The 12,209-nt window shown below is 42.9% G+C and overlaps 1 protein-coding gene across 2 annotated transcripts in view; it reads left to right on the top strand.

Annotated features, from left to right (window-relative positions):
• Positions 1-12,209, top strand: part of LOC147708237 (uncharacterized) — a 787,595-nt gene that overhangs the window by 238,996 nt on the left and 536,390 nt on the right. For both annotated transcript variants that reach the window (XM_086926981.1, XM_086926982.1), the window contains exon 7: positions 6,277-6,439. In XM_086926981.1, coding sequence (XP_086783107.1) covers positions 6,277-6,439 — 163 coding nt within the window. The remainder of the gene's footprint in view (positions 1-6,276; positions 6,440-12,209) is intronic.

Consider the following 12,209-nt stretch of genomic DNA (forward strand, 5'->3'; position numbering starts at 1 on the left):
CGAAATAATTCTCAAATTGCGAATTCGCAATTTGCTAATCGCAATTTGAGAATTATTGCAAGGGTGCAGGGGTGTCTCATGGACACCCTGCTGCACCCCTGAAACTTATATGTGTGTGCATATGGCGCACATACATGCCCTATGGGCATGTATGTGTGTCATATGCCACCCTCAAAATTTCCAAATTTTAGTTTTTGAAAGGATTTCGCAAATTAACACGAACCTCAAGTTGGTGTTAATTTGCGATTCCTTAACCTGAATTCGCAAATTAAAAAAGCTTCATACATGGCATTTAAGGAATCGCAAAATTGCGATTCCTTAAATGCTTAAGCAAAATAAGGAATCGCTAATTTTTGCGATTCCTTATTTTGCTAATTTCACATACATCCCAAAAGATGCAAAATATCCGTTTGCGATTCGGTAAGGCCGACATTCTGCGAATTTCGACCTTAACGAATCGCAAAATACTTGATACATCTAGGCCATTATTCCTTATTTGCGAATTCGCAACTTGCGAATTCGCAAATTAGGAATAATAAGGAATTGCAAAAAAATAGCGATTTAAAACATACATCCCATTTTGCGATTTCTTAATAGCGATTCGGTAAAAATCGCTATTAAGAAATCGCAAATAGGAACGATGATACATCTAGGCCGTGTTCACAATGGGTGCCATTCTCCTTCCAGACACTAAGTCTACCACTGTACTGAATGTCTTTCCTGAATAGAAAAACACTTCTAGGGGCACTGACATGAACAAGGTGATAGGTCACCTGCTAGGGACAGGAGATACACTGTGAGCATAGGTAGTCTACTTCAAGATGACCTTTGTGTATAGCCCAAGCACACACATCACAAGGGCATACCCCATGGTCATCCTTTTACCACATGAACGTAATTATAGCCCAGGTTACTGGATACCAGAGCAGCCAGCCTTTTAGCATTTTCTCGTGGCCTTCAGAAGTTACAGTTCACTTGGTCAAATTGATACAAAAAACTGAAACAAATAAACCCCCCAAAAATATCAGGTGAATTAGCATGACCCTGTGCCCCCGAGCCAAATAAATCTGAAGCATCCTTCTCTGCACATAACAAACACATAAGGGCAGTAATAATTGGGGACGCTTTTGGTTGTCTGTGATGATGAGTATCAAGTTCTAGAATTTTTTTGTCGAAGGGGGTCCTTACGCCTAACATTTTATGACAGGGGGGTCTCAGCATCAAAAAGTTTGAAGACCTCTGCTATAAACAGTCTAGGATAGTGTGATAACACATTGAATCTCAGTTGTATTACCATCCGGACTTTGGTGGACTTTTATGTGCTGTAGCATTTATTTTCCCAAACTGGGCAACATCTTTGGGTCTGCTTCCATGCTGTAATTGACGCTGCTCCACTTGAAGTTACAGTAGAGCCGTTGTACCTTTTGCTGGATCCCCTACTCATGTTAACATAATATTTATTATTAGTGGAAGCCGTTCTAACTTTCATTCGGTATAATAAATGGTATCATATTGTGGCGCGGTGTAAGGAAGGGACCGGAGACCAAATGGTGTTATATAAGGTTTTATTTTTATCGTGTCTCTTGTGGTGAGTGGGGAATAACCGTCTCGGGTCAATTGCTGTGATTCTGTGTTGAAGGGCTCTCCGGGGTTGGTCTTTTTCCTGCATGGTTGTTCTTGCTCTGCCAAACTTCCTTCTGGTGATTTTCCTCCTCTCCCGTGGAATATGTGTGAAAAAGAAAATAAAAGGTTGTAAGGTGTCTTGGACTCCTTTCTGCATCTCAGGTGTAAGGTTCTTGTTCACGGGAAGCTGGTCAACCGTGGTAGTGTTCGACACCGTGGGTAGGCCAAATTGTGCATTCTTTGGAAGTGGCCCCAGCCATTTTTTAAGAAGATTAATGTGGAAGCACTGGTGTCGTGACGGGGATTTTTGTATACAGTAAGTGGTATTACCAACGATCTCCACAACGGGGAAGGGTCCCATCCATTCACTCTGAAATTTCTTAGTGGGTGATGGGAGTAACACCAACACCCAGTCTCCCACTCCTAACTTCCTCCATCTCTTCCCGTTATCGTATTGTTTCCTTTGTTTGGCTTGACTCATTTCTAAGTGGGAGTACGCCAGATCCCTAAGTTTTCCCAGTTTGGACCTTAATTGATAGGTGTAGTCTAATAGGGACTTCTGTTCCTCTTCGTCTTCTTTCTCCCAGGCCTCCTTGGTCATTTCAAATAAGGAGTGTGGCTGTCTTCCATAAAACAGCTCAAATAATAAACACCCGGGACTGCTTTGTTCCTGTGCTCTCAATACAGAAAGGGCTAGAGGGAGTATGTGATCCCAGTCCTTATTCTCCATGGTGAGCATCTTCTTGAGGGTGTTCTTAAGTGTCCTGTTGTAACGCTCTACCAAACCATCTGTCTGGGGATGGTAGGCTGATGTTCGGATATGACGTAGGTCGAGAGACTGACAGACCTCCTTCATGAGCCTTGATACGAAGGGCCTCCCCTGGTCTGTCAGAATCTCTTTGGGGAATCCGACCCTGGAGAAGAGTTCAATGAGTTTTTCTGCGATGTTCTTGGAAGTAGGGGCCTTGAGAGAAAAAGAATCGGGAAACCGGGTGGCATAGTCGACCAGGACTAATGCATAGAGGTTTCCTCTCGTTGTTCGAGGTAGTGGTCCTATTATGTCCATGCCTATTCTTTTGAAAGGGTTTCCTATAATAGGCATGGGTTGTAGAGGCGCTGCCGGGGGACGTTGAAGGTTCCTCTTTTGACAGATCACACAGGAGGCACAGTATTCTTTGGTTTCCTTGTAAATACCAGGCCAATAAAACTGACTTAGTATGTTTTGTGTTGTTTTCTCTGCCCCAGAGTGCCCCGCTGTAAGATGGGTGTGTGCGTAAAAGAGGACCTGGGCTCTAAAGACTTGGGGTACTAGTAGCTGTTGTAGTTCATTAGCCCGCCCCTCCCGGTAGAGAAGGTCGTTTTCAATCCCAAATCTGGGATATATGGGGGTTTGGGCGGTCTGGGAAATGTGAGCAGTCTCCCAAGCATTAAAAAGGGAAGCGTTGTTGGCCTGAGCAAAACAGAAACTACGGTCTAAAATCCAGGGTTCGGGGGAAATCAGTGCTTGGTAGGGGCCTCCCTGGCTTCTCTTTTGTGATTTTAGCTCTGATTGAAATAAAGCTAGGAAGTCTGGGTTATCAACCCCTATTATGAGATCCTCTGGGAGAGCTTCCACTGTTCCCACCCGGACTGTACATGGCGACCTGCCGTGGGGATGTAGAGTTATTAAAGCGAGGGGATAGGGCTTTACATCCCCGTGTACACATCTTATGTGTACCATGGTATCCGGAATTACCTGGTGTGGATGTACTAGTTTCTTTTGAATTACCGATTGCGTACAGCCTTAGTCTAAAGGGCTCTAACATTTTTATCATTCACCTGGACACGTACCTAGAATGAGGGGCCCATCTCTGCCGTATACATCACTGCTTTTGGGATGTACCCGACCTCCATTGGCTCCTCCACTGGTTTCCGTCTTGGAAATATTTGGGCAATGTGGCCCCATTCTCCACAATCAAAACACTGTGGGCCTTTTAGTGCAGCTGGTTCGCCTCTCAATGGTTTGGATTTTCCTGGGTCCACCCCAGTCTTTGTTTTTTTTCAGATTTGAAGGGATTTCTCGCTATCTCAAGGCAGAGCCCTGGGTTGGGCTTTGGAGTAGTTAGTCGCCATCTCGATAGCCTGTTCTGCGGAGAGACCTGAGTGTTGCTTCAGCCATCTTTGAGTCCCATAAGGAGGGCTTCCATGAACTCTTTCAAATATTTTCTGTTCATTATTTCTTCCTTACTGCTGTTTGCTGGTCTCAGCCATTTGTCAGCGGCTGTTTTAAGTCTGAAAAACAAGGTATTGAGGTTCTCCCCGGGAATCCCTTTTTCTTTCCTAAATCTGACTCAGTACGCCTTGGCGTCTAGACCCAGATGATCGAGGATTATTTCCTTTATCTCGCCATATGGGGTGTTCCCAGTAGCGTTAGCAACCTGGTAGGCTGGTTGTGCCTCTCCGGTCAAAAGTGGTGCCAAGAAAAAGGGCCATTTTTCCTCCGGCCAGCCGCATGCACGTGCAGCCCTCTCAAAGTCGTCACCGTTGACATATTTTTGCAGTGAGACCCACGAAGGGTGAGGTACAGAAACCCGGCGTTCCCCAAGGGGGGTATGGCCTGGATCATGTATGACCTTCTGTAGACTCTCTATCTGGGCAGGGATGGTGCTTTTGAATACCTCGCGGTCTGCTTGGGCGGATGACATTTGTCTTTCTATTGCCCATTCCAGACTCTCCTGTCCCTTGATAAGGTGTTGTATCACCTGGTCCATCTCAGAGGGGTTGGCGCTGAGATGGAGATGAGATCCCACTTCTGACACCAGTGTGGCGCAGTGTAAGGAAGGGACCGGAGCCGAAATGGTATTATATAAGGTTTTATTTTTATCAAATGTCTCTTGTGGTGAGTGGGTAATAACCGTCTTGGGTCAATTGCGGTGATTCTGTGTTAAAGGGCTCTCCGGGGTTGGTCTTTTTCCTGCTGGGTTGTTCTCCGCCAAACTTCCTTCTGGTGATTTTCCTCCTCTCCCGTGGAATATGTGTGAAAAAGAAAATATACGATTTTCAGGACCCCTATTATTGTTCACACGAATGCCCAGGGAACCGGGGGTGCAGGGGTAACCGCTGCTCGTGGGTCACACACAGTACTTTCCTCTTGTGTCTATGAGGAAGGTATGGTGAGGGTTGCTTGTGATAGGGGAGGAGCGGGAAATAGGGTCAGGGAGGATTATTTACAAACTTCGGTATGAAAACGGGAGCTTGGTTGCAGGATATCTTTACTTAGACGAGGTACCACGCCTCCCTACCCATTCCAACACGCTCTGCCGTACCTGGCTTAGCCACGCTCCTCCGGGAGCGTGGCTCGGCGGTGCACGATATCAATGGCCCCCTGTCTCTGCATCACCTTCAGCTGCTGCGGGTTGTCCCACAGGTCGGTCTTCTGTTCTTCGCTGTTCGGGAACCCCTCCTGTCGCTTCTCAAACTCCTCCTCTCGCCTCTCGGTAATTCTTGGTGACGTCACACGCCATACCCGGTGTTTCCTGGATTTTAGCCAGTGCGATTGTGTGCACGTCAAATGGGGGCGGGCCCTCCTCACAGGTATACGCCCAGTTAAAGGAACCTTTGGTTTCTTCCTCTTCTGGTGTAATCCATAACGGGCAGTTCTCGTCTCTCCATTCATTCTGTGGGGAAGGAACAGAAGGTGATAACGGGGTAGGTACAGTCCACCATTATTTATCCATGCTATTTTGCGGGGTAGGCTTCTCCTCCTGGCTACACATATAAATTCAAAGAGAAAATGATATGTTTGAAGACTACGCAGGGAGACATATTAACATGAATTTAATTATTTCTATTAAATGTACTCTGCAGGTAACAAATTCCAATTTAAGCAGGGCGTACTTTTTGTTTCATTGACATATTTATATATGATGGTGTGATTGTATCAGTTTCCCTAAGGCCTTCATTACAAGTGGCCCAGGAAACAAGACCATGGGGTTGAGAAAATCTGGTCTAATATGAGTTGCATGCTGAAATGAGGCTTTGCTAGGGGAATCCAGAATTTTTGGTCCAATTCATCTGGCAATTCCTCATTTTAGGCCAGACTTTCATCCTACTGTTCTTCAAATGGGGTTAATAAATGTGACCTATGTGCTCTAACTAGGAAAGTAAGAGGATACAGTGACTCATAATCCTAGATATGCCATCAACATCTGTACGTTTTGTCAAGTCAGTAATTATTGTTTTTGTGCAGAGTGGCAATGAGGCCTTTAGCATAGACCTGATGCTGTTTATGTGTTGATAATTTGGAGGCCATGCATACAGTAGGGTAAATTTCAGAAAATCGATTTCCTCTGTGCTGCAGAAAGTAATTCTTACAATATGAAGAGTTCCCCATTCAGCTTTCTCTGCCCCTGGTGATCTTTAGATGAAACACTAAGTTCGCTGGCATTAGGCACAAGCGTCTGCCTAAATACATCCTTCTGTATGTCTTCAACAAGATCATTACTTTCTAAGCGCCCATAAAACAACCAGTTGGAAACAGGAAATTCTCACAACCACCAACCTTTTTCAGAATATCAAAGAGAAGTTGTTTCTGGTAGGCTTGTAGACATTAGTAATAGATAGTTTGTTATTTTCAACTGGATTCACCGTACCTCAAAACTATTTTCTGATCAGGAATGAAATAAGTCTTCTTCACCAACAACTCCGAGAGAAAGAGCTTTTGGCAGAACAGGATCGGTTGTTGAGAAGCAAAATGATGGATGACTGTGCACAGATGACCAAAGAAAACGCCACTCTGCACTCTCGTGTTCTAGAGCTGAACAAGCAGGTGAACATAGTAAGTGCACAAAGAAATTGTTTAACCTTGCTCATAATCAGACTTTTTCAGGTTTCAGGATATTTAAGCTCTAACTTCACTACCCAGATCCAAGTTGTAAATCATAACTACCATTACATACTACAAAGGTATTGTAATGTTACTTGCTGTTCTTAAATTTGTAGTCATTATATTGTGCCTGTTACACCTGGAGTTATTCTACCTCAAATCCATTTTTGCTACTTTGACTAGATTTAAATCACCTACCCTTAACACAGTATATGCAAATATATATATATATATATATATATATATATATATATATATATATATATATATATATATACACACACACACACACACACACACATTATATCACTCTATGAAGACCAGTGAAAAAAACCTACATTATGAGGGCCACCCTTTCTGATCATCAGAGAATCAAAATGATCATACATTTTATGTTTATACTATAATGACAGTATGAAAGTTATATCAGATTTTAAAAAACGATTATGGGAATAGTTTTGAGACTTTCTGACATAACCCCCTTATGAGGACCGCATTTGTCCCGTATCCAAGAGTTATGAAGACCATTTTTACACACTACATAAAGACAGCAAACAGCTTTACGAGGACCGGTGTGTGTTTTTATACAAGGCTGTTTATGAGGACCAGATTATATTTTACATATAGTGTCTTCCTATTTGGTACAGTATATATTTGTCAAAAAAACAGCCTTTATTTGGATCCCTTTCGTATGTGACTGACAATTTATTGCAGAATACATATGCATTTAGCAAACACTGCTTTCTTATTTCATCCAGCGTATATTTAACTGACCATACTGGATTTCAAATAGTGTATTATTTAGACAATACCTTTAAAAAATAGTTCCTAACTGCTAAAATATCCATCTTTTCACTGTGTTTCCCTTTGAATTTGTGTAGTTCTGCATCCTCAATTCAGTTGGTATTTTGAACATTTTGAAGAGCTGCTTTTCAGTTTCCAGCCACATGTGCTATATTCTTAAAGTGGTAAAAAATGTAGGGCCCGGATTAGGCATTGTAGCACTTGTAAAACTGCAGACGGGATCTCCATCTCGTTTGTGAAGGTGTATCCCATTCATCCAACTCTAATTATGGCATTTGACAATTTGTAAGTAAATTCTGTCCATAAATTGTGAAAAGCTGGTTAAACGTCAACTTCAACATAAAAACCTGAGGTCGCTCAAATAAGACCTGGAAGGCAAGAGTAGAGCTGAACCTATTTTGATCTTTAAAATGGGGATACATAGGTGTTTGTCTTTCTGTAGCTATGGGTTTTACACATGTTTAGGTGCCTGATATGTCTGTGCTTCTATTGCCATCATATGGATCATATCTTAGTGTGTGTCAAAAAAGTGTGATCTGTTATCCATCACAACGAGGACCATATGATATTGTGTGTTAAACATCTGACCCTATTCTCATAGCAATTACCTCACCATTAGGTCTGATGCAAATTTGTGCTGTTATCAAAGCTACTGTTATCAAGCATGAATTTCTTTTCTATTCAATAAGGACTATATCACCTAGTATATTACAATTGCATGTGGTTTTACCATTCACACTGAGAAACAGATAATATGGCATGCTACAAGATTTTGTTCTTTGATACATCACATTGAGGGCCACATCATGGTGTTTGTTAGTAATATGAGCGGGTGCCTATTCATCAGAGGACATTTTCATACTGTGTATTGCAGGGTTGTGCATGCTTTAAACATCACCAGGAGAAAAATATTATGGAGTGTGTTACAAGTCAATGCTTGCTAGACCAGTCAGCCTTAGGGTGGTCGTCCCCAAAGCTGATTGCCTTCACCCCCACTATATTTCTGAATTTGCTTTTGTTGGCCTTAGGACTGGTAACCAGTGCTAAACTGCTTGTTCACATTCCCTAAAACATGATAGAATTGGGCTACAGACCCCATTGTCACATTTAATTTATTTGCAAGTACCTAGTAAAGTAATATTGCATGTACACCCACGGCCTGTAAATTAAATGCTATTAGTGTCCCTACAGCACTTTTTGAGCCACGCACTTAAGTGGACTTTTTTTTAACCTGTCCCTGGTCTGCCACTGCAGCTTGCGGGTGCAATTTTAAACTGCCATTTCCACCTGTCAAAATAAACCTTTTACCAAGCGTAAACCATTCTGTTGAGTACATATAAGTCACCTATAGGGTAGGCCCTCAAAAGCACATAGAGCAAGGTGCAGTTTACTTAAAAAAGTTGGACATGTAGTTTTTAATCTGACATGTCCTGGTAGTCACTATTGCAAGGCCTGCCTCTTTCATAGCATACCATTGGGTACCTTATTACATTTAATAAGTGTTAATTTTTTATTGGGAGCAGGTAGGAAAGTCATAAATGGTATCAGAGTAATTTAAAACCATCTTGAATGGTAAATTCATATTTCAATCCTCAATTTTAAAAATGCCACTTTTTAGAAAGTTGGAAACAAGAAAAAGGTCCGGACATACGTTTTTGAATAAATACATTCATAAATAACCACCTTAGATTCTCAAGTAGTTCTATTGTTTTCCTTACACTTGTTATTTGTTCATTTATTTGTGGAACAAACAAGATGGATATTTCTTTCATGTCTTAAAGAAGAACAATTAGTACCAACATATATCAACAACACAATGGTGACAGTACTTTGGACATATAACAAATACTTAGGAAATGAGCAAACATGACAAAACAATAGACCAGTCCTTATTTTAACATTAAGAACAATGGCGGTACAATTCAGTTATGTGTTTCACTACATACACCTGCCATAACCAGCGAAGCAGTTAAACAGTTACACCAGGCCTAAATGTCCTGTTTGTACTCGGTATGGGTCGGTTGGTTGGTGGTGATTATTGCTGGCTGGGTGGGGTCGACACATTTCAGAACCCTATTTGATTTCAGGGTTCTCCTCAGGACCAGGACTTGGTCATTCACATTTGAGGTGAGGGAATTCTCACGGGTGTTGATGCCTTATGAACTCAAGGGGTGTGGTCCTTTTTCTCTTGTTGTGTCCAGAAATGACTGCGGCGGTTGCTGGTGCTTCAATATGATATTCACGCTTCAAAATAATTAGATGATGACAGGGGGGACTTGTTAATGGCTTTCAAGCTGTAGCTTTGTGAATGGTTCTCATGGGGGCCTCACATGGTTCTTCTCCTCATGTATGATGTACATCCTATGTACTCTGTCCCTGTTGTAAATCACAGATACCCCTTTATCTAAATCCTCCCCCCACCACCAAGTATAAATCACCCAAATCTTTTTCACTTGCCCTTATTAATGTCCGCTCGCTCGGGAAACACCGACAGGACATAGCCGACCTGATGGAGGACAATAGTTTAGACTTACTATTTATGACAGAAACTTGGATGGATAGTTCGTCCGATCCAGATATAGTGATTGCAGCTCCAAAAGGCTTTTCCATCCATAGACTGGACAGACAACGCAAGAAAGGTGGTGGGATTGCCGTCATTTTACGCGACACTTTTATCGCCAGAACCAACATGATCTCACTACCATCCTGTAAAGCTCTGCAATTTTCTATCAAACTGACTCCCTCCTATAACTTTAATGGGATCCTTTTGTATCCTCCACCAGGATCAAGGACCGGATTCATTTCCGACCTCAGGCCCATTCTGGAATCTTCAGCCCTTGATAGTTCCCTCACTGTCCTCAGTGATTTTAACTTTCATTTTGACAAAACAGAGGACAAAGATACTGCTGCGCTTCTAGGAGATATGACCACCTTTGGTCTCCCATTGTTGGTCAAATCATCCACACATGACGGGGGCCATATATTGGATGGCATTTTTACCAACTCACAGGATTTACAAGTCTCTCAAATCCTTCCAGTTACTTGGTCAGACCACCATGCCATCATGGCGTCACTAACCATTCAAGACATTGGTGCCTCCACACTACCATCCAACTCTCAACAGTCCTTCCAGGCGTGGAATGACATTGATAGTTCCAGCCTGAAAACTCTCTTAACCAAATCCACTCCCCCTCTATCAACCGACCCTAACACCGCCACCTCCCAATTCTATGAGTGGGTGGGCTCGGCGGCATCCTCCCTGGCCCCGGTTAAACAACGGTCTCGCAATAGATCTACCCCGTCGGCCCCCTGGTATTCGGAGGCCTTAAGAGAACAAAAACAACAGTGTAGGAATAAGGAGAGGCACTGGAGGAAAGACTACTCTGTAGAAGCCAAAATTAAGTATAAAGAAACTGTAGCCAAATATAAAACTATGATTAATGAGGCCAAGAAAAAATTCTTTAGCGTTAGAATCGAAATGGCCAAAAACTCCAATAAAGCTCTGTACAAAACTACTAAGCAGCTAGCAGGATACTCCACAAACCTGACTCCACCTCCCTCACAACCCCTCTGTGACGCCATAGCCAGCTTCTTCTTTAGTAAAGTCAACGACATCTATTCTGACTTTGCTAATAAAACCAAACTCCCTCCCAACTTGTCGACCGCCGCCCATACTGGACCGATCCTCTCTCAGTTCGCAGAAATTTCTAGTTCCTAGATTGCTGATATTATATCCACCATTAGATCAGGTTCTGCTCTTGACCCCTGTCCATTTAAAGTACTGCTACCTGTTATTGAAACGGTTCTTCCTGCCATCACCTCTATCTGCAACGCCATGTTTAGTACAGGCACTTACCCTGATATTCTAAAAAAACCCTCATTAAACCACTCTTAAATAAGCCACATCTCGACATGAAAGAACCTAAGAGCTATCGACCTATTGCCAGCCTACCAGTACTGGCTAAAAAAACGGAAAAAGCTCTGAATCAACAACTCTCCGCATTCTTAGAGCAACATCATTTACTTGATGAATCACAGTTTGGCTTCCGCCAATTGCATGGGACGGAGACGGCTCTGATCAAAGCGGCGGATGATATTAGATCCATCCGCGATGCTGGGGGTACAGCAGTCTTGATACTGCTTGATTTATCGGCAGCCTTCGACACTGTCGATCATGCTACGTTGATCGACCGTGTCGAAAACATGGGTGTCCAGGAAAATGCCAGTAAACTTCTGGCCTCTTTTCTGGCCAATAGAACCCAGGTGGTCACAATGGGACCCTTTCACTCTTCCACCTTGTCCCTGCCATGTGGAGTACCTCAAGGCTCATCCCTAAGTCCGACACTTTTCAACATCTATGTGTCGGACTTAGCCAATGTTATTCGTGCACATGGGATGAGCCTTACTACCTATGCAGATGACACACAGTTGGTCCTTGCCATTAAGAAAAACGGCCATAAAATAGCGGAAGATCTTAAATCAGGCATGGTAGCAATTGGGAGCTGGATGGCTTCCAATTGCCTAAAATTAAATTCTGACAAGACGGAAGTAGTCATCTTCGGACCGCTGACTCCGGAATGGTCATCCAATTGGTGGCCATCCTCATTAGGCTCACCTCCCGAGCCTGTCAGTAAGGTGAGGAACCTGGGAGTCATTTTTGATAACCGCCTCACTTTTCATCCACACGCTAACCAGATCACCTCCTCAGCCTTCCACAAACTAAGACTCATCAAAAAAATCCTCCCCTTTCTTCCTGATACAGCTGGTAAAACCCTGGTTACTTCCCTTGTATTGTCCACCTTGGATTACTGCAACGCTTTATTCCTCAATGCACAAGAAGGAGTTTTAAACAAAATGCAAATTATACAAAACTCAGCTGCCAGGCTACTGGGAAAATTCCCAAATATCAATCCGCCTC

The sequence above is a fragment of the Lissotriton vulgaris genome, chromosome 6 (genome assembly GCF_964263255.1).
Source record: "Lissotriton vulgaris chromosome 6, aLisVul1.2, whole genome shotgun sequence".
Taxonomy (NCBI): Eukaryota; Metazoa; Chordata; class Amphibia; order Caudata; family Salamandridae; genus Lissotriton; species Lissotriton vulgaris.